Genomic DNA, 22,058 nt, shown 5'->3' on the forward strand with positions numbered 1-22,058 from the left:
GCCTTATCTAGGATTACATATGCATATGTATATTTTAATTTATTGCAATACCTAGTGTAGATTTATCTTATGGTAAGTTGCTTGTGTTTCTCTCTAACCCGTGAGCAATCTACATAGCTTATTAGTGATAGGCTCTTGTCATGGCACTAGTTTTACAATTGATATCCTTTATGTGCAATGAGTTTAATCTATATGATAAATTCTCCATTATTATCAATAACAAGTGCATAAATCTGACAAGTATTCAATATTTGTATGCACATATTTAGGAGAGCATATTCTATAGATTGTGATTTTGAGACTAACATGTGTTGCTAGATATATCTTTTGTAGTTTTATGGAGCAATCAACACGTCACTAGAGGTAAGCAATGCTTAAAGGTTTCAATTGGTATTATTGTCAATTCATTTCTACATTTAAGCTACCTTCATGCATGATATGACTTAAACTTTATACCTCTACTTATTATCTAGATGCGTATATATTGCTACATTCCTACAAGTGGTATTCACAAGTGAGTCTTATTATATATATGCGCACATAAAAGGGGAGTTTAGATTATATCATGTGAGTTTAATGAGTTATGATCCTTGTTTGTCTTTTTTAATTGATATTAATGCCTTTTATCCTTACAATTAATATATCTTTTCAATTGGTATTATCTTATTGGATCATAATTTATGAAGCTCTCTCCCATATGCTTTAACGCTTTTCCTCAAACTCAACATGTGTTTGTAGCCATTTTTGAGATGGTTGACAAAAGGGGAGAAGTTTGACGAACAAAGCAAGATGCATACCTAGTGGAGAACAAGTAAGATGCCAAGGTTGAAAAAGGGGACTCATCTACATTTGCTATTAAAAGTATGCAATAAAGAAGCTCTTATATGGGTTGATCAAGGGAGATAGTGGCAATGAATAAAAAGAGAGCCACAACAATAGGGAGACTAAGTGCTAACAACATGCATCCAAGCAATGTGGTAAGCCTTTGTGCTCTTTACAATTTGTATCTTTTATTATTTGTCACTTGTTTTGGTTATATTGTCATCAATCACCAAAAAAGAGGAGATCGTAGCGAAAATGGCATATTAGGTCATGATTATGATTTTGATAATTAAGGACAACACAGTCATTGGGACTAACATGTTTATCAAGAATATATATTAGTAGGTCTCATGGATACAATATATTAAGAATCCACCATAGTCGGGACAAAATTTGGTTAAATTGGAGAAATCTCAGAAAGATTTGCCTTATCAGATAGTCTGCTACTCAGTGTGTTGCACTCACTGGAGCATTTCCTGCAAACATGGTTGTAGCTATTAAAGACTGAGGAGCAATCCACCGGATGGTCCGGTGATTATCTTGTGCGCATCGGAGGATCACACTGGAGCATTTCGACTAGAGAGGCTGCAACTGTTGAAGTAGATGGATGAACTGATCGGATAGTCCGGTGATCACTACAGAAAGTTACACCGGAGCATTTCCAGGGAAAAGAAGAGAAGATCCAATTGATCGAATAGTCCGGTGGTGAGGAAGAACAACACACCAGAGCATTTCTTACAGAGGTGTTTCCGAGTGCTAAAGGATGAAGAACAACTAATCGAACAGTCCGGTGTGAAGAGAAAGTGCACTAGAGCATTTTACACAAAGAGGCTATAAAGACTCGGATGACTCAAAATAACTCACCGAAAGATCCGGTGATAGATTTGAAAGTACACCGGAGTATCCGGTGTTCACAGAGGCATTGAGTGGCGTTCCAATGGCTAGTTTCTAAGGTTGTACTCACTGGATAATTCGGTGTTAGTACTACTGTTCTTACCAGATCATCCAGTGTTAATAACTTTTCTGAGCCACTGGGAAAACGGCTAGTTGGCGAGTTTGAGGCTATAAATACCCCTTCACTCAGTCATTTGAAGGTGTGGCATGCTGCTGGAGTCTAGAAAAGACTATAGACACTTGAGAAGATATCCAAGGCACCAAAGTGCTTAAAGTGATCATCCAAAATAATTAAGCATAAGATTAGTGAGTGATTAGTGCTTATAGGCCTAGAGTGAGTTATAGCTAGGTGCTACAACTTGAAGAAGGGATCAAGGAGTGATTCTAGTTTATACCAAGTGGTACACCGACGCCTTAAAGTCTTGGTGACTCGCCGATAACTTGAGCCAGAGTTACTCAAGCTTGTTGACCCTCCGACTTGGTGTGGAGCGATGACAAGACATGTGTACGGGGACACAGAGACTATTGCCTTGATGGATCAAGCTCTGAAGTGATCATGATGGCAAGTGACCGGAAGAGAGGCTAGTGTTGAGACCTTTCGTTGGTAGCTCATCCGGCTTAAGACCTTGTTTTGGTGGCTCAAAAGTCATGACCGGTTGCCGACCAAGAGCATATTTTTGGTGGAGCTCCAACATGGACTAAGGGTGATATTAATACCATCGATACCATGGGATAAAAATCTCTTATACCGAGTTTGTCTCTGTACCTTATTTACGTTTCCGTATTTACATTTTTAAAATTTACCTTGCTAGAGTAGGTAGCAATCCTCTTGAGCGGTATAATAGACACACTAGGTAAACCTAGAACATATTTAGATAGAAATTGAGATATGCTTATCTTATGAAGTTTTAGAGCTATTAGTTTTTAAGTATCATAATTCAATTTCCTTAGAACATCACCGTTCCTCACACACGACCAGCTTGGTCGCATACCTTATCGTGCTATTGTTGTCATCGGAACATCTCATAAAAAAGATAGAGGGTGGCTTGGTGTTGAGGGCGGTGTCCGTGCTTGAAGCACCAACAACTGTAACATGCACATTGCGGTAGACGACGGTGATAACAACTAGTGGCGATGCGGTAGCAGCGCTGGTGGCGCCATTGCCGCCATTCAGGCATATCGTCGAACATCTGGCGGGTAGGTCTGTATCAACGATAGTCTCCACGCTTGACGCAGTCACAACATAGGTGTCACCCGTGATCGGCATGCCTTCCATGCCCCTCGCCTTCTCGAGTCTTGTCACCCGATCCGTGAGCTCCGTCACCGCGCTAGTGATGTCTGCCAGGGAGTCCTTAATGTCGCTCAGGGTGTTGGTGATGATGGTAAAGTCCTTTGAACTCCTTCCTCAGCAGCTCTTCTTGTGCGACAGGAAGCGACTTGAACTGCTCGTTCGCAGCATCATAAACCAGTCTCTGATAATATGTACAGTTTATGCTCTGCTAGTAAGTGAACTCATCATTGACCCAAAATGAAACGGCCAACTCGTGAAGAGATAGTTCATACAGGTAACATATATACAGCAATAAACTACAGTGCATATTTGTTTGACGAAATTGATAACAGCAGCAGCAACGACAATATACTGATAATACAGTCAACAACTCAGCATTAGCATCGGGATTGGCCAAACATTTTTTTCAACTATACAGTAATATAGGTGGTGGGGGATGACCATTATATAATTGCAATAGCACAATTTTTATCTGTTTAAACATAAGACAGTGAATTTCTTAAACTACGAACTCTGGAGAGATGCACTGTATCTGCAAGTTACTCGGACATTAGGTATTTAATATTTATTAATTTCTCATCAAAACTTCAGTCATTGTCCGATAATCAAGTACACATGACAATATTCAATAACAAGTTCCATCAGTTGTTTTTACTACACAATACTAGTACTTTTTTATATTGTGCAGAGAATTTAGACGATGCACAAGTTATAATGTATTACTATGTTAGAGTCAGATAGTAGCAGAAAATGTGCCATCTATTTACGTTTTTCAAATGGGCCACCTATAATATTGCTCAGAACTAAGCATGATAGAGTACGACTAACAATAAGACATGACACAATTTTAGTTCTATTGATCATTGTAGATGGACAAAAATAAATATAAGGCGATCAATGTTGTATCCTAAGAATCAAATTATTTCTCGGGAGTTCAAATAATAAGAAAGCTTTGTGTCTGCTGTCAGACTTAGAGGATTGAAGGTATCATGATAGTTCATTAATACTACTAGTAGGAGACAACATATCTCCCCTAAAATTGTGCTTGATAATCTTCTGTCCTCAGTTATAATAACATTAGGATGGTTTTGGACAGGAGATCCACTGCCATGTTTTGCTTGAATTCACCACATGATCAGAGTGGCCCACTTGCCAGAATATCTGCCTCAACTATATGGTAGCATAGTATACTTTGGCCTGTTGTAAACGAGCAAATAAAAACAGCAGAATGGAGAACAGGGCATGGTTACCTGGAAATAAGCCTCTAATCTCTCTAATTTTGATCTCAATGCAGCATACCCCCTGTTAATCTACTGGAATGAATATAAAGATCTGTGAAATCTGAAAAACATTGTCAATTGTTATCCTTAATGCACCAAAAAAGCATCCCATCTTATAAGTTAACATGGACATTAAGAACTATGAAACTATCTTATTAGTAAGCAAACATGAATGGGAAGGGATAAACAAGACAAGTGGCCCACAGAGGACATTCTAATAGTACTATTCCACATAAACAGTTGCTCAAGACTTTTTTACGCATTCTAAAAATAGGTTACTGAGAAGATCATGTCAACTCAAACCCAAACCCTTCGTGCCCGAATCTCCAAGCATTTGTAGGCATCTAAGATGAAGGTGGCATTTTGCAGGATCGTAAAAACTGTACCACAAGCGTTGACTAACAAAGAATATTAATAGAACAACAGCCAGCTGCTTTTCTCCTTCAGATAACCAAACCAGATAACCAAAACCCATCAGATAACCAAACCAGACACCAAACTGAGAAGCAAAGCAGAGAAGCAATGATACCACTGACCACTGTGACTCCTTACATAGAAAAACATGGAGAAACATTTCTAGGAGCTACCTCATTCTGGTATGCAGATTCAGTTCCTTTGTTCAGGATCCAGATTCTTTGAAAAGACTGACAAGAAGTGTTTTCCCTTTCCCTTTCGAGACCATGCGTGTTTAACTGGGCCAGTGATTACAACTTCTTTGTATAAATACTCAAGTGATCAGAAAACTTTAGTAGGAAAAGGCATATTAAGATGACAGTATCAAAGTATTGATCTCAGCAACATCATGGCGATAGCAAAAGGATACAGATGTTGGTCACTTCAAGACAAGAATGGCAGATCTAAAGTACTTTTTGTGCACTTAATGCAGTGCAAACTCCAATTTAAGTAGTATCACAGTGGCAAGAAATGCTAGGCACTGAGCAACACTTCCATGTAAAATATGAAGAAGTCCATAACCAAAAGTCTAATACCATGGTCCATGGGAATTGCTTTGCAAAAACAGTAAGGGTCAAGTTTTAGATGTAAGCACCACAATCTGGATTGCATCAATGCAAAGAGTCAGTAGATGTGCTTGCAAGAATTTGAAATATCACTAATGCTCTCCATGTCGTCCTCTGGACACAACACCTACAAGATCACCATCCCTTGACCCCTTGGTTGTAAATATATAGTAAGAAAGGTCACATGTCTAATTTTAGCATTTATGTGTCAAAATCTACAATAAATTTTCCAAAGCATGGAAGATGGATCAGAAAATGTAGAGGCATGTAGCATCCCAACAGCAATAATATAGTCTGACATCAATGGTATGCTACTTTCATTAACATATGTATCTCTACATTTGTCGATGACAAGGAACATAAGCTGGAAATAGAATAACTTAGAAGTTGTTACAGAAGTACATGCTCACATTCTGGGGTATTAGGACCATTACTATAGTCTGTAAGACTTGATTCAGTGGGCCTATTCCATGCTTCCTCAGACTGCATGAATTGGACTGCTGTTTCTCTTGCTTAGATCAGGTCTATTCATTGGTGGACTCACATGAAAAGTTGATTGCCTCATATCCGATGGCCCAATAAGCTGAAGGGAAAGAGCAGTGGGTTCGATGGAGCCAGAGCTAGCCTCACCAATACTGAGGTTAGACATACCGATAACATCATCCGCCTTAACCACCTCCTTACCATTCACAGGAGTGGGTTTTAGGATTTCATGGGTTGTGCTGCCTTTCCCCATGTTAGCAACATTTGGAGGCCAAAGAGATAGTGGAACAGGAACTAGTGCTGGGTAGAATGCAGGCCCTGACGGAACAGTTATGGTCTTAAATGTTATATCGAGGTTCATCTTCAAATCTGGTAGTGGCAATGAAGGCTCCGCGAATTCAGATTTGTCATGCTGCCTTAGCTGTAAAGTTGGCAGGTGTTTAGCAAACTCTGCTTCCTTCTGTTGCCCAAGATGTAAGGTTGGCAATTCATTTGAACTTGTTGCTTCATCTTGAGTATTTTTTGGAGTAAACTGCTCCGCCGCAATTGAGGACTCGTCCATTGGCTACAATTTGAAGAGGGAAGCACAAAGATTAGGATGGAAGTATATGGAGAAGATAGGCCAATATTATGCAGAGTATTACAAGAAAGAAAACAGCATACCATTTCAGCGACCATGTCAAACAAGCTTGACCGTCTCTTCCGCCTTGATGAGTTTGTCTGTCTGATAAAGTACTTTTGAGCATGGCTCGCCACTTGAGTTGAGGTCCTGGAAACAACAAAGCTTCGGGATATCCCACGCCAATCTCCCTTACCGAGCTTCTGTAGACCCATCAGAAACATTATATGTTCTTCTTCAGTCCAAGGTGTACCTGAAGCACAAAAGCAATCCCTTAAAGCTGTGCCATGCATAGTGGATGAGTATGAGAAAAATAATACAGAGCACCACATTTAATAGACTATATTCATTTCAAAGAGGACAAATCATCAGTCATCCCCTTTGAATTTGATGGTAATCAGAAACTTTGGACTTTCAGGCACTATAACCAGCATGCTTGAAGCTTCTCTATCTTGATATTAGCATGTGTTCTATCAACACATATTCAGAATAATGTGCTTGAATGTACAATTGATTCAAATGAGATTCCTCTCTCAAGCAAAAGATGCCCCAAGCACCAGAAGAATAGTTTCATAAAGAGAAAAGGGCAAATAAATTTGCCTCCCATCTGTGTTTATCTAATGAGTCTGGAGATGCTTAATCTGGGGAGTTTCATTGCCAATGCCAAACTCTCATGAACTAGACGGCCCTGTCACAATAAGAAATAGTTTCGGAAAGGGGAAAGGCAGGTGAATTGGCCTCCAACTTAATTTCTAAGACAAAAAGGCCATAACAAGTAGACTCTGAACTTCTAAAACCCAACTTATCAATTTATTTTGTGTGCAGTCTCCACTCGAATTCTGGTCCCGGTAAACACGATAAGAACAAATATTGAAGAGAATCCTCATGCAACATTGGTGTCAATTTCCACATTTCTAGTGGAAGCTCAAGTTAGAAATATCATTCGGAAATTCTCCAGTACCCGAAGGACTTCTAACTTCTGAGCTTTTAATGCTATTCTTCTAAGGTGGACTCTTGGGTGAGTACAGAAGGAAGACGCGACTCCCGTGTACTTCAACTATTTACAGATTAGACGAAATGAGAACACAAGGAGTAACAGGCCGAAGAGGGAGTCAGATATTCCTCCATGCAAGGTCAGTAAATACCACATGGAATAGTTTTTTCTCGAACGCACAGGAGAGCTGCGCATCATTATATTAAGAAGAAGAAAAGTCCCAAAGCGGATGAGAACAAAACAAAACAAAAACAAAAACAGAACCAAAACAAAACGCCCCTCAAGCCGCCAACATTACACTTGTCTCACCACAAGCTAAGAGACTACGCCTGATACAAAAGCAAGACATCATGGCCACATACGACATGGAATAGTACGCCAGTTTTTTCTAGATAATGGAAATTGTTTACAGCTGCTACATCTTTGAGATGTACACAGCCTGGAATAGTACCCCAGTTAGTGCATAATACTGTTTCCATACAAAATGAATTGTTCCATCTGAATCCTGCATCTCTGCATCTTCAAAAACAAGATGCAGCCTCAAAGTTACTTCCAGACATACTGATGTCCTAAATGTACCATGCTGCAGGTACCTCCATGGCAACTTGGCGGGCACACATATGCATAAGCATCAAGTGTATGACAGACCACTTGGATTGGACGCCTATGGTTTAAGACCTTCAAAATTTAATAGCTATGGTAGTAGAATGGTCCAGGAAGCATGATAAACAATTCAATTGGCAAAGTCAAAAACGCATATGACTATTAAGCTCTGCTCCAAAATCGCATGATGTTGCCTCATACAAGGGAAATCCATTCGAAATTTTCTTCTTTTGCTCATAAAATTTGTAGCAAGATAATTTACTTAATCTCATAACCATTAGCGCAGCTGATTCAATGCCAAATACAAAAGTGTGAAAGAAAAGCAATTGACCATCAGCAGTGCGAAGGGCAACATGAGCTAATAGACTCAGCTAAGGTCGGATCCTTCCTGTCCTCATTCAAACCAGGCAGGAAGGCTGCTCTAACTTAACCTATAAGCAAACTGTAAAGATGCTTGGCTCCTACAGTTTCATTAAAGCAAGTGCCAATAATGTACTCTTGCGCAGTCGTACTGATAGAATAACATATCTATACTAACACAGATACAATAAAAAAACACATGGTGCACGTTTAGGACTGGACAAAAGTCAAAACAACTGGACATAGCTTTCGTGGAATGTGATCTATCCAGGTACTGTGATGCACATGTCCATGTAACTTAACCAGGTGGGAGAAGATATTTAGCTGAGTTGATTTGTGTCGGTCATTCTGGACGGTTCCTAAAGACTCCATCCTCAACAATAATAGCGCCAAATACTCGAGTCTAGCAAATAAACTAGTAAAAAGGAGCGTGATTCTTATAGCATGCGTTGTCGACGATTGGTAAACCGCCGAACTTGCGAACTTGTAGAAATAAAGGAATGCTTCGAGTAGACGAATCACATAGTGCACACACGATCTTGTACGAGTTCATACCTTCCTTAGGATAATAGCCCTACAGGCTGTCGGTCTTGTATTAATCTCTGGGACTAATATAAGATGGTGTTTGGCTAGTTTAGATAGATCTAAATCTAGTCGGAGGACTCACTTGTATGTAGTTGGGAGAGAAGCTAATACAGATGTAATTTGCAGAGGGCTCAAAGGTGTGCAGTGCTTCCGCAGGCTTGAATGGCATCAATGAAGAGGTATTGACTTCTAATGGCTCATATGGATTTGTCCTCCGTAGGATCCCCTGGCTCCGTATATATATAGGAGGGTCGTCGTCTATGGAGTTATTCCTTCTTATTCTTAAAGATAAACTTCCATATTTACGAGATATCCTAAGCATTTCATAAAGGGAACCACCGAACTTACTTGTGTTGTCGACGATTGGCGAACTGCCGAACTTACGAACTTGTAGAAATAAAGGGATGTTTTGAGTAGACGAATCACACCGTGCACACACGATCTTATACAGGTTCAGGTCTCTATTAAGATAATAGTTTTATGTCCTGTCGGTCTTGTATTAATCTCTAGGATTGAGTACAAGAGGATGCATGGCTAACCTAGATAGATCTAAACCTAATCGGATGACTCCCTTGTATGTAGTCGGGGAGAGAAGCTAATACGGATCTAACTTGCAGAGGGCTCAAAGGTGTGTAGTGCTTCCGCAGGCTTGAATGGTGTCAATGAAGAGGTATTGACTTCTAATGGCTCGTGTGAACTTATCCTCCGCAGGGTCTTCTAGCTCCATATATATACAGGGGGTTGTCGTACGGCCTATGAAGTCCTTCCTTCTTATTCTTGAAGATAAACTTCCCTGATTACGAGATATCCTGAGTAGTTTCCATGCGTACATAGATTCCTTTCCCGGGGATAGAGATATACCCCGAGAATAACAGAAAACCTCTAAGTTATCCAGATATATTAGTTCTATACTACTCATCAAGTGCAATTTTTTTTTTTAATTTCATGTGGAAAGCTTGATTGCTTCTCAAATGGTACAGGGGCCTACCACTCTTGATCTCAAAAAGACACCGTAGCTATATGGTTTTGGCATTATATTTGGTGCTGCCAAATCCCATTTCGGATGCATATGAAGATATGGAACAATATGGAGATGTGCATGTCAGATACATGAAAAAGAGGAATATGCTATGCAATTCACCCCGCAACATTATATTTCTCATGAGCACATAATGCGATGCTAAAAAGTACAAAATTTGAAGATCGAACCGAAAAGTTGGGTATGGCAAAAAAAAAAAAAAAAAAAAAAAATTCTTATCTTCTTCTCTTGACGCAGAACAAAATGTAAGTAGTTCGTTCCAAAAATAACAAATTGTAAGTAGTACTCATTACTCGACAACTACTACCGCTCAGCATGCTCCATGACGTGGTAGGCACATAGAACGCCAGGACCCACGAGTACAAAAGAAGCAACCGAACGCAAGAACAAGTGCAATTGGCAGGGAAAGCAGCACCTTTCTCTGTTTCACGCTCGCTCATGGAGGTAATTCGTCTAGGAGAAGCGCATTCGGGAGCGGAAAAGCTCCCACGAACAACATGAGCAAACCAACGAAACCGATTGATGTAGAAAAATCTCACCTTTCTTGCGCTCTGCGCGGCCATTCGTCGAGCAGGAGGCGTGCGCGGGATCATCGGACACGTACCCTGCGTCTCCGTCTCCCCCTCCCCTGCCCCCACCTCCTCCTCTCGCCGCCAGCGACGAGCCCCCGGACCCTCCCCCGAGCGACGACGCGATGAAGCTCATGCTGGCGCTCTTCTTCATAGCCACCGGCGACGGCGCGGACGTGAGCCGCACGCCGAACAGCCTCACCCCGCCGCCCGGGCTGCCGCCGCCGCCGAAGCGGGCGGGGCAGGTGCGCGCGTTGTGGCCATTGTTGCTACAGTGCGAGCACCGCCGCGTCATCCTCGCCGGCGCGCTCCCGTGCGGGGGCTCTGGCACGTGTACGCGTGGGCTTCGTACGCGCTACGAGCAGCAGCGAGCGTACAAAATGTGTCGCCGTGTGCGCTGATTCTTGCTGTGTTCTTTCCTTTCCGACGAGGTGATATTTTGTGAGCATTAAAAAAAACGAGGTGGGCACGAAATGACGAAAAAGTCCAGCACCTTCCAACTAGATTTATAGCTAACTGTATAAATAGGTTAAGAGAAAATAAGTTGAATAGAATTATATTTATTAAAAAATATATGGTTAGCTATATCTGTTTTGATATGTTGAGTTGGATTTATGTTTAGTTAATTGGATCTGACGATGTATGAGCGGATGTAATTGGTAACTCGTATAAAGATGTTTTTTAAATATATATAAATGGGTTATATGTACCAGCGAATGTAGTATATATCCGTTAAATTTAAGTCACAGAGTGATGCTTGAATTGAGCTTTATTTCCAAATCAGAATAGATATCATATATCTGTATTCACTAGATGAGATTGTAGTAGTAGATATAGACAATAAAAAGATTTTTTTTTCATCCGTTGGATGAGAACAGAGGAGATACAGGGAAACAAACACATTCTTGACGGATGCGAAGAGTGCGGTAAACTCAGATCGCACGCAGCCGAGCTCGACCAGCATCCGCATCCGAGGAATCAACGTTCACAATATTTGTCCCTGCTTATGACCCTGTTTGGGGGAGCTTCTGGCAGCTTCTGCTTCTCAGAAAAGCTGAGAAGCTGAGAAGCTTCCCCAAACAGGCTGATTGCTGAGGAGCTTTTCTGAAAAACAAAAGCTGGTTTCTGGTGAAATGAACTAAAAGCTGAAAAGCTGGTTGAGAGTGGCTTTTCTGAAAAGCTGGTATGCTGAGAAGCTAAAAATTAAGTCTATAAACCATACCGCTTATCTCAGAAGCTATAAGCAGCTTTTCAGAAAAACAACTTTTCAGAAAAAATCTATAAGCTTCAGCTCCCTAAACAGGGACTATATGTCTATCATGCAGGTTGAAGGACAGCCTAAGAAGAATCACAAGACGATATGGGTTATTGGATCCCTGCTCACATATCTATCGTGCAAATATGGTTTCGGGCCAGCTGAGTTATAAGTATTATTGTATATATAAGTAAGCATTTTCAGCATTAACCAATTTTGATTAGTATTAATGTTCTTGAATCTTGAATAAGTGCAAGCGATGTGAAATACGACAAGTATTCTCTGCTTCTTAACATCGTGTCTTTATGCTTACATTTTTATATAACCAAAAGACATTCGATCTCATTATGACTAAGGTCCTATTTGTTTCAGCTTTGGATTGTGGCTTTCAGCTTTTACAATTCGAAGTTGAAACAAACAGACAGCTTTTGGTTATAGCTTTTTAAAATTTGTTGGTTAGATTGTGGGAATATGAGAAGCTGGTTTTTCTCAACTTTTGATAGATTGTGAAAGTCCATTTTACTAAACTATCCATAATTTTTTTTTAAATCTACAACCTAAAAGCTTTTCATAATCCAGCTTTTTACAATTCAACTTTTCATAGTCCAACTTCTATAAACTGCTTTTCAAAATCTTTAACTGAAACAAACAGACCCTGACAGCAGCTCCAGCGACCTCGTCACTCGGCTCGTCATCGCCGCTCAGTTCGTCATCCCGTGAAAGCACGCCTCCAGCAGCCTCATCAACAACATCGTCATCACTGTAGTATCACCAAATCACACGCTGGCCTCGCCATCTCGGTCGCGTGTGCGTTCAGCTCCTGTGCACGACAGAGAGAGGAGAGACGAGCGAATACAGCAAGTTGCACAATGCTTCAAAAAATTATTTATTTTCTCATCTTTTACAAATTTAAAAGATGAATTTCTGAAGCTCCTAAATCATACCGATTTTTTCTTATAGAATAAATAATAGAGAACATATTTTAACTGGTTTTAACTAAAAATCTATTACAAATTTTAAATACAAAATCATGTAAACTAATATACTAATTTACAGCTGTTGTAAAGAAAAATAGTCGTTTGAAAAAACTAAGCATTATAAATAAAATATAGATAATTAGAATATGAAGAGTGTAATTTGGCTAGTCTGCTAAAGTGTGTAGAAATATAAAAAAAAATCTTTTATAATAGATAGATAAATAAAAATATAAAGAGTAAAATTTAATTAATGTGCTGAAGATGTTCTAAACTCATCCAGCCGCTAAAACAACCGTTTCTTGCATCATCGAATCCCGTGAGAGACGTCATATTCCACTTAGCAACAAATACTGACGCATACGACCAATCGCCTTGAACATCAAGTTTCATTCACTCTACGGATAGAGCAATGATACATTTCACATTTTGGTTATCCTTGGTTCCTCGCTCATCTATGCTATTTTGTAGGAAACTAGTAAGATGACCAGTATTAATAGTGTAGTTAATCTTGTTGTAATATTTTATAGAAAACTAGCTTATCTCATTAGAGTCTTGAGTCGAGTCTGAATTGAGTGTAGAGCGAGTTGGATTCAAATAGCTTGTAAACCTCGAATTTTTTTTTATAGCCTATCTATCAGTCATATGTATATGCAATTACGTAATCTTAAAGTCGGACGATTGGATTTTAGATTGGATGGTATGAGGTAAAAAAAAAAAACTTGCCTAAAGTGAATGGACACCAGTTTTATCTCGATAAACAGTAATTAGAGTTAGCTGAGCTTTTAACAAGCTATTCGACTTCGAGTTCAATATGCTCATGAGCTTATAGCTAGATTGGAACTTGGTTTTGTTAGGGTCGTGAGCCGAGCTCGTATCAAACTCGAGTTCAAATAGCTCCTATAAATTATATTTAACTGATATCATATGAACTACTACATATAATAAATTACTTAAAAATAAAATTTTAACAGATGTCCTGTACATCCTATATATCTCGAGCATTGGCTCGTCTGTTCCACGATGATTGTTGTTGTTAACTACCGCCGAGCAGTTGCAGTTCTTGTTCTTCTATGCCAGTCCGTCGCCTCCCGTCACAGTTAGAGATCTAGAATCTAAAGTGAGACGGATTCACCTATATTTCGCAAACATATCCAGGTATGTTTTAGCTGTTTACTACAAGATACTCAACTTTTCCCGACAGTTACATTATTAAGCTGCCGATTGTGTAGTAGATTTGTTATACAATTTTTTATATTGGGAATTCCTCGTCGATTTTTTAGTCCGTAATGTTTTGTTGGTGATTTGTTTTCAACCTTGGGAAATAATCAAATTACATTAGAAATACCATCGGCCATTTTACAAAATTCTAAAGGAGAGCAGTAAACCGTCGACCACCCGCAAACAACTCTCGGGAAAAGTAATTCTTCATAAGATGGTTCAATTCTTGCAAAAATTGAAAGGAAAAAAAATCCCATGTTCCAAACGAGGCTGAATGAAAGGTGGAACATATATCCACCGACAATAATTCATGCATTCTGAATAACAACAGTTGCTTGTGCCTTTTCTTTTCCTCGAAAACAAGCTACCAGCTACTCAAAAGCGATGGTCCGAATACTGTTGATTCGGTGGCCGGTTTGCTGCGTTCTTTTGGATCACATATTCGCATTGGGGTGATCGATGCATGGATAATCCAATCATGTAGCAGATGAATTTCTTTAATTTTCCCCTCGACGTTGCCTGCACTTGTTTCTTATATATCTTGTTGGAATGATCGATCGACGAGGAAACACGAAAATAAGCCGAGGAAGATGCATGCATGATTTGATCCGGTTCACACCATTTCGTAGTTCATACACAAATGGTCAAAAGTTGGACGCATCTTTTTTCACTTTTGGGACGTTTCCTTCTCAGCTACATACCTCCTTATCTTCCTCTCAGTTTCTTAGAAAATAATACAAGCATATGGGCAGCATGTTCTATCTAAGCCGAGGTTTTGGTCCACCACATATCATGATAGATTCAAGCTATGTTAAAAACAAAATGCTAACGATATGTCGATCACCCGAAATGGACTCCGCAGCTGTTTCGCACATGTCAAATCGAGAGGATAACAAAGACAAGGATTTTTGGGTACCTGATCTTGAAGTGATTTTATAGTATAGGATATGAGAGTACTACCAGAGGACGAGTTATAGCAGCTAGGGCTTCTAGGTCACGAACCTCGGCGTCTTTCCGGCACTAGGAAAGCAACTCACTCGTGCACGCCCGACGTCCACGTCGTTTTCGTGATCTTCCTGTTCTGGATCTAAATGCGGAGGGTAGAGTCTCCCTTTCTCGCAAATCATGTGCTGCAAGACATACTTATTTTATCTTATCTTAATTAAATCTGGTACAGGTGTTCCAAGAATATATAAATGGATGATAAAAAGTTGCTTGGAGCATTTGCTAACATGTATGCATGATTGAGATACAAGACGATCGAACATGTAAGCAATCGTCGACAGCGGCCGCCGCTTGATAGGCCACGGCAAATCAATGCATTGTGATAACAATTTTCTCGATCGTACGGTAAATTTGTGCGAGGTCGAGTTGATTTCTTTCTTTTTCGGAGAGAGAGAGAGAGAGAGAGAGAATTCATTTCTTGTGGAACCTCCATTCCAAATCGCGTCAAAGATCGAAGCAGGTAGCGACTAAGCAAAGTTATCTTGCTTGTGAAATTCTCTTGGCAATTCTGAACGAGTTAGGCTGCGCATCTATGCAGAGGCCGGGATGTTTATTTCATTATATAGAAAGGTTTCTGAAGGAGTTTTTTCAGAGGAATTTTCTGAAGGAGTTAGGGACAGCACATGGCATGCTGGTGAGTTATGGACAGCCCTATGGCATATTGGTACAGCCCAAGACTCATTTTTTTACAGGTTGGCGAGGGAGAACTCGCATACTCCAAGAGAGGAGGTGGGCACCGGAGTTTTTTTATTTTTATATTTTTTTGGTTAAAATTTAAATAAATAGATTCCCAACGAAGATATTTGTAAAAGTAGGCGCCTGCAGCCCTCTAAGAGAGCGGTTACGAGTTCTAACCGCCCCCTGAGAGGGCGGTAGGCCTAACCGCCCCCTCAGAGGGCGAGTACGGCCTTTCCGCCCGGCCCAGAGCCTTACCGCCCCTTGAGGGGGCGGGTAGAGGTCCTTACCGCCCTCTCAAGGGGCGGTAAGGGGTCCTCCCCGCCCGCCGCGCCGCACCGCCCGCCCGGCCCCCTCTGCTATAAAAAGGCCGAAAATTGGCCAAAAAATCATAAAAATCCGAAAAAAGGAAAAGTTGAGAAGAGAGAGGAAAAAGAGAGGAGAAGAGAGGAGAGGGGAGGGGAGGAAGAGAGGTCGGCGAAGCCCTGCTACATTTGGGTCGCGGATTTGAAGGAAAATTTTGGGTAAGTCTTTTTTTCCTTTTTATTGTTGTTAATTAGTGCAATAGTAGTATATGACATAGATTTTAGATATTTATGACCTAGGGTTTAGAAAATTGTCAAATTTAGTTAGAAAATGGTACGATAGCAGTTCAATATAGAATATTATTTTTAGTATATTATTTTCAGTATGTTATTTGTAGTATATTATTTTTAGTATATTATTTGTACCTGCGGACGTAAGAGGCAACAGTAGATGATAATTTGCAAACCTAGGTTAGCATTTAAAAATTATTTTATCTGATAATCAGAAATATAGTTTGTTGTCTTAACATGGGTTATGTTTGCGGGTGTTTCCAGGGATGGCAGATAAATTAATTTTTCAGATATATTATGGTGAGGGTGAAATTAGGTACGGTCCGAGCGGTGTAGATCTGTCTGGATTTCGTCATGTCATGAAGGGGCTTAGTAAAGCTAATGAGAGGACTATTGTGGGTGTGTGCAAATAGCTCATGCGGTTTTTCCAACTGGATCCGCAACAATATGAGCTGAAGTTGAAAGTTGTCCTGAGCCGTGCTAGTCATGGATACTTTGGTGAGCTTGTTCCCATCGAAGCCACATCAACTTGGAGGCAGTATGTAGATATATGATGTGAATGTGGGCTGCCGCTTGTTTTGTTAGCTGAGGCGTACCTGAAAGATCAAAATGAGGTGAACTCTACAAAAGCAGTAGCAGGACCAAGTGAGGCAGTGGAAGATGAGTTAGAGGCGGCTAATGTAGGGTCCAGGGAGGAAGTTGGTGATGTTCCAGAGCTGCAAGCGATGAGTGTAGCTAATGAAGGGGAGCACATCCCTAGCATCATTGAAGATATGGATTTGGAGGATGAAGAGTTGGAGAAAGGCCTTGCCGATGGGGATTCTTCTGATGAGGAGGGTAATGCTCCAGTTCCTGCAGAGTGGCGGGATCATGAATTTTCGAATTTGGTGGTTAGCAAGGCTGACCAGACACCGTGCAGTACCATGAGAATGAGGTGTCACAGTGTGCTATATACCCTACAAAAGAGGCAGTTATTGATGCAGTGAAATTCTGATCGTTGTCTCTTCGTAGGCAATTCAAGGTTGTTAAATCAAGTAAAAGAGAGTACGATGTGAAGTGCTTGGTGCCTCAGTGCCCTTGGTGGGTGCACGCATTCAGAGGGAAATGGGTAGACTACTGGCAATGCTCAATAGTTAAGGAACATAATTGTCACATTGAGGAAATAGAGTTCGCCCATCGGAATATGTCTTCTGCTTTCATTGCAAATGTTATGTACGGAGAGATTATGGACAACCTAAGGTATGAGCCACGATCAATAATCCGTGCTATTGAGCAAAGGTTCCAGTACACAATAAACTATGCGAAGGCATGGAGGGCGAAATAAAAGGCTATTGAGATGAGGTTCGGTACATATGAAGATTCATATCATAATCTACCTCGTCAATTAGCCACAATTTGTGCAAGAAATCCAGGTAGCTACTATGATATCAAGCATTACCCTTCTACTGATGTGGAGTACAGCGGAAAAAGAGTGTTGCAGCGTGCTTTCTTTGCATTCGCTGCAACTATCAAAACATTTAGATATTACCGACCTATCATATGCCTAGATGGAACATTCCTGACTGGGAAGTACAAAGGGCAGATTTTGTCTGCAATAGGGGTCGACGGTAACAACCAAGTCCTGCCACTAGGGTTTGCTTTCGTGGAGAGTGAGAACGAGGACAGCTGGTATTGGTTCCTAGAGCGGGTTAAACATGCAATTGTTCTTGACCGACCAGATGTGTGTCTCATTCATGATAGACATGCAGGATTGTTGCAGGCTTTGCTGGATATGCAACATGGTAGCGTGCGACAGGGTGTACCAGTACAGTGGCCCGATCTCAAAAGCAGGTGGTGCATGCACCATATGGGTGCGAACTTCTACATACAGTTTAAAAACAAAGAGTTAATGAAGCTCTTCAAGAAGTTGTGCAGTCAGAACCAGCAACGTAAGTTCAATGCATTATGGGCAAGACTTGATAAACTGACTCTAAAACAAACTGCGGAGGCTGCACCTAACGGTGATGAACCAATAGCTCTCGGTCCTCTCCCAACCGATACTCCGCAGATTGTAAGGAGATCGGGCTCATCTATTAGGAGCTTCTCACAGTGGATACGCAATGAGCCGAATGAAAAATGGGCTCTGTTGTACGACAGTGGTGGTGCAAGGTATGGAGTAATGACTACAAACCTTGCAGAGGTTTATAACTGGGTCATACGAGGAATGATGTCCCTACCACTAGTTGGAATTGTACAAAGCATTTTGCATGGGACCTGTAAGTACTTTATTGATCGGTATGTAGCTGCTAAGGTTGTAATGGAGGACAATCATATGCTTTATGGGCGGATGCTATGTGAGTATATGGAGAAGGCTAATAAGAAGGCCCACATGTATCGCGCAAATCAAGAGGGCACTGCAGAGCACAGGTTCAGTGTCCTGTGTCGGGATAAGGGTCGGATGGGGGGTAGACGTGAGCGGCATGTTCAAGAGTGTGTGCTAAGAAGTGGGACATGCATATGTAGTTGTCAGAAGCCACAAATACTCCACAAACCTTGTACACACGTCATAGATGCGTGCGCAGAGCACCATATGCTTCCCAGGCAATATGTATCACAGTATTTTATGAAAGATCAAATACTCAACACCTGGAACCAGGAGCTGTATGGTTACAGCATTGTTGACACTTTTACAAGTAAACCAGGGCCAGCAAGAATATATGTGCCTGATTTGGGAAAGATGAAGAACGCACCGGGCAGAAGACAAACTCGTCGGATTCGCAACGATATGGATGAATCCGAGGCTGGCCCTAGGATTAAGCGATGCAGTCAGTGCAATGAAGTAGGTCACACTTATAAATATTGTCCCAAAAATGCAGGCGGTGATGCACCTGTTGTCTAGGTGAGCTTTATGTGTGTTGTGATAGTTTTGTACTATTTTAATATTCGTTAATTTCACCTATAGTTAATTTGCATTCGAAGTATATTGTTATTGTATTTATTTATCAATGTATTAATGTACATATCATTCAAATGCAGAGATGGCTCACCCTCCGACCCCAAGCTTTTGGACCCTGCCGTGGACAAGAAGCATCGCAGCTTCTTATCCACCGAGCACCAGACGGAGCTACGAGTGTTTCGCCCACGAGGCCCTGGAGAGCTGCTGACGATAGACGAGCGATGGAAGCACAGGTACTTAGAAAATTTGATACGCAATTGCCATATCACTGCTGTTGTTCCATATTATTGATATACTGCAACACTTATAGGTTGGGAGCGGCCGGACTCCTACCGCTTTGCCGGTTGGTCGAGGCCCGATCAACGGAGAACCCCGAGGTTGCAGCCCGTCGTTTCTACTTCGATCGGTCGCTGATAGCAACACTGGTCGACCGTTGGAGGCCGGAGACACATACATTCCACCTCCCGTGCGGAGAGATGACTCCGACCCTGAAGGACGTCTCCTACCTCTTAGGCCTTCCTTGTGCGGGAGCTGTGGTTGGGGTCACCGATATGCAGGCTGACTGGATGACCGACATGCATCAGCGATTTGGCCCGGTGGAGTGAAAGGCAGACGCACCCCCTACGTGCCTGAGTTCTTATCCGATGCACAAGGGCCAACGAAGAAGTGGATCCTACAGTTCCAGGTATGGTAACATACAACCTATCGATGCAGGCAATAGAGACTACCTAATGTAACCCGACATACTTTCCCTCTAAGGTATGTTATGATTAGGATCGGCGCACTAATAAGTAGGTCTTAGTGCGAACCGTACATGCCACCTTTGTTTCCTCATCGTGTCGTCGCGGTTACAGTGTATTGTAATATTTTCACCCTATGTTTAATACTATGTTTGTCCTCGTTCGCACCCCATACCCACGTAAAATGCTGCGACTACTAATTACTGATTTTTTTTCTCCCGCTATTACATAACCTACTCCAAATTTAAATTCTTAATTTCCTTACACCCCTTCCTTTTTATTTCTTCAATTACACAAAAAAATACATTTTTAGAGGACAAAATGGAAAAAAATATTTTTAGAGGAAAAAATGCCCCTAACGGCGGTTAGCCCCCCTTGCCACCCTCTGAGGGGGGCGGTTAGGCCTGCCGCCCTCTTAGGGGGCGGTTAGGAACCGTAACCACCCTCTCAGAGGGCTGCAGCCCCCTGAGAGGGCTGCAAGCTGCTAGTTTTGCAAATATTTTCGCAGGGAATCTATTTATTTAAATTTTAACTCAAAAAAATATAAAAAAAACTCGTTGGCACCGGGTTCTATCCAGAGTGGCGTCAGACTCGACGGCCTGCTCTACCAAACGAGCTAGCGCTTGTTCCCATGAAGTTATTCTCGAAGAAGAGAGAATCACAAAGGAAAGAAATAAGTGATGGACCAGAAGAAATGAGATTGCGTTTCGGCCCAACGAGAACACAAATTCAGCCCAATTTTAACCCAACAGCAACTTTCACAACGACAAAGATATATATATATATATAAACACAAAATTACATATATATATATATATACACACACACAAAATTACAGAGCCATTTGAAAAAAATTCAATAATAGGCTACCTCGTCCGTTCATCGGACGAGATCAATGTCTCGCGCAATGAATGGGCGACACCTTGTGGGCATCGTCGGTCAAAAATAAAATAGTATGGTGATGTGGGGTCGCACCGTTTAGCAAACGAGACCTTGCTCTGCCCGATGAACAAGCGAGATCTTCCTCGCAGCAACGCTCTACGAGCCCACCCAAAAGGTGTCACCCACTGGTAGGAGTGAGACCTTTTAGGTATAAAAATCGGGTGCACCGGTCCGATCAATGTTAGCACTTCATTTGCACCAAGCGCAACCGAGAGAGAGGGAGAGGAGAGGAGGAGGGGAGGAGAGGGAGAGGAAATGGAGGCGAAGCCCTGCCGAAGGAAGGAGATACTTTTTTATCTTTTCTTACAAACCTAGTAGGATAGCTATTAGATGTAGGTTAGAATATAGATATAGGTTTAGAATTATGTCACAGCTCAAAAATCTGAATTTAGGCATTAAGCATGCATTAGCATTAGGGCATCTTTTAAATCATGTTTTGAGTATTTTAAAGTGTTTTGAAAACGGATGTCTTTAGTTTAAGCGTGTTTCGTCACGTATGTGTTTGAGGTTTCCTAATCATCTCAGAAACTCTTTAGGAAAACCCAAATGCCTTGGTGGGAAAGAAGAAAGTAAAGAGGGAACTTAGGGAAAAATCAGCAAAAAGACTACCCTCGCGGTCTGGCCGGGGTACCTACGGTCTAACCGCCAGATGCGAGCAAAGCCCATTTTTCCTTTGTCCCGGGGCGGTCTGGTTGCCTGAGCTCGTGGTCTGACCGCCACTGCTCAGAACTGCCACTTAAAGTCATCACCAAAATCTTATCCGCTCAACCACCCCCATATGTTCTTCCCCACCGCGAAAGAGAGAGAGATGAGGAGAAGAGAGGATATCCCCCCCCCCCCCTTGAGCTCACCGGAGGCCAGGGATTGAAGGATAAGGTCGTCTGCGAGTTCCCTGCATTGTCTCCAAGCTTCTTCATCACTAGAGCGAGCCCCAAGCTGGAGGAGAGAGGAGAGCTCCACCTCGACCACCACGATGTTCGGAGATTGACGGAGATGACTTCCCCAAGCTTCCGTAGGACTTCCTCAAGCTCATCCCCTTCATCCTTTCGCTGGAGTGGCGTTCATCACCCTCGAGCCCACACACCACTTAGGAGCCTGATCTCCAAATCGAAGCTTTTTCGGAGTAGATTGTTCTACTAGGAACTTACACCTAGGTG

At 41.5% G+C, this 22,058-nt stretch overlaps 1 protein-coding gene across 1 annotated transcript; it reads right to left on the bottom strand.

Moving 5' to 3' along the window:
- Nucleotides 1-5,598: 5,598 nt before the first annotated feature.
- Nucleotides 5,599-10,990, bottom strand: LOC133898293 (transcription factor MYBS3-like). The gene is made up of 3 exons (XM_062338932.1): nucleotides 10,529-10,990; nucleotides 6,453-6,661; nucleotides 5,599-6,354 (listed from the first exon to the last, which is right to left on the bottom strand). The coding sequence occupies exons 1-3, from the start codon at nucleotides 10,851-10,853 to the stop codon at nucleotides 5,785-5,787; spliced, it is 1,104 nt and encodes a 367-aa protein (XP_062194916.1). The 5' UTR covers nucleotides 10,854-10,990; the 3' UTR covers nucleotides 5,599-5,784.
- Between the last annotated feature and the right edge of the window lie 11,068 nt (nucleotides 10,991-22,058).

This window comes from Phragmites australis, chromosome 2, assembly GCF_958298935.1.
Source record: "Phragmites australis chromosome 2, lpPhrAust1.1, whole genome shotgun sequence".
NCBI lineage: Eukaryota > Viridiplantae > Streptophyta > Magnoliopsida > Poales > Poaceae > Phragmites > Phragmites australis.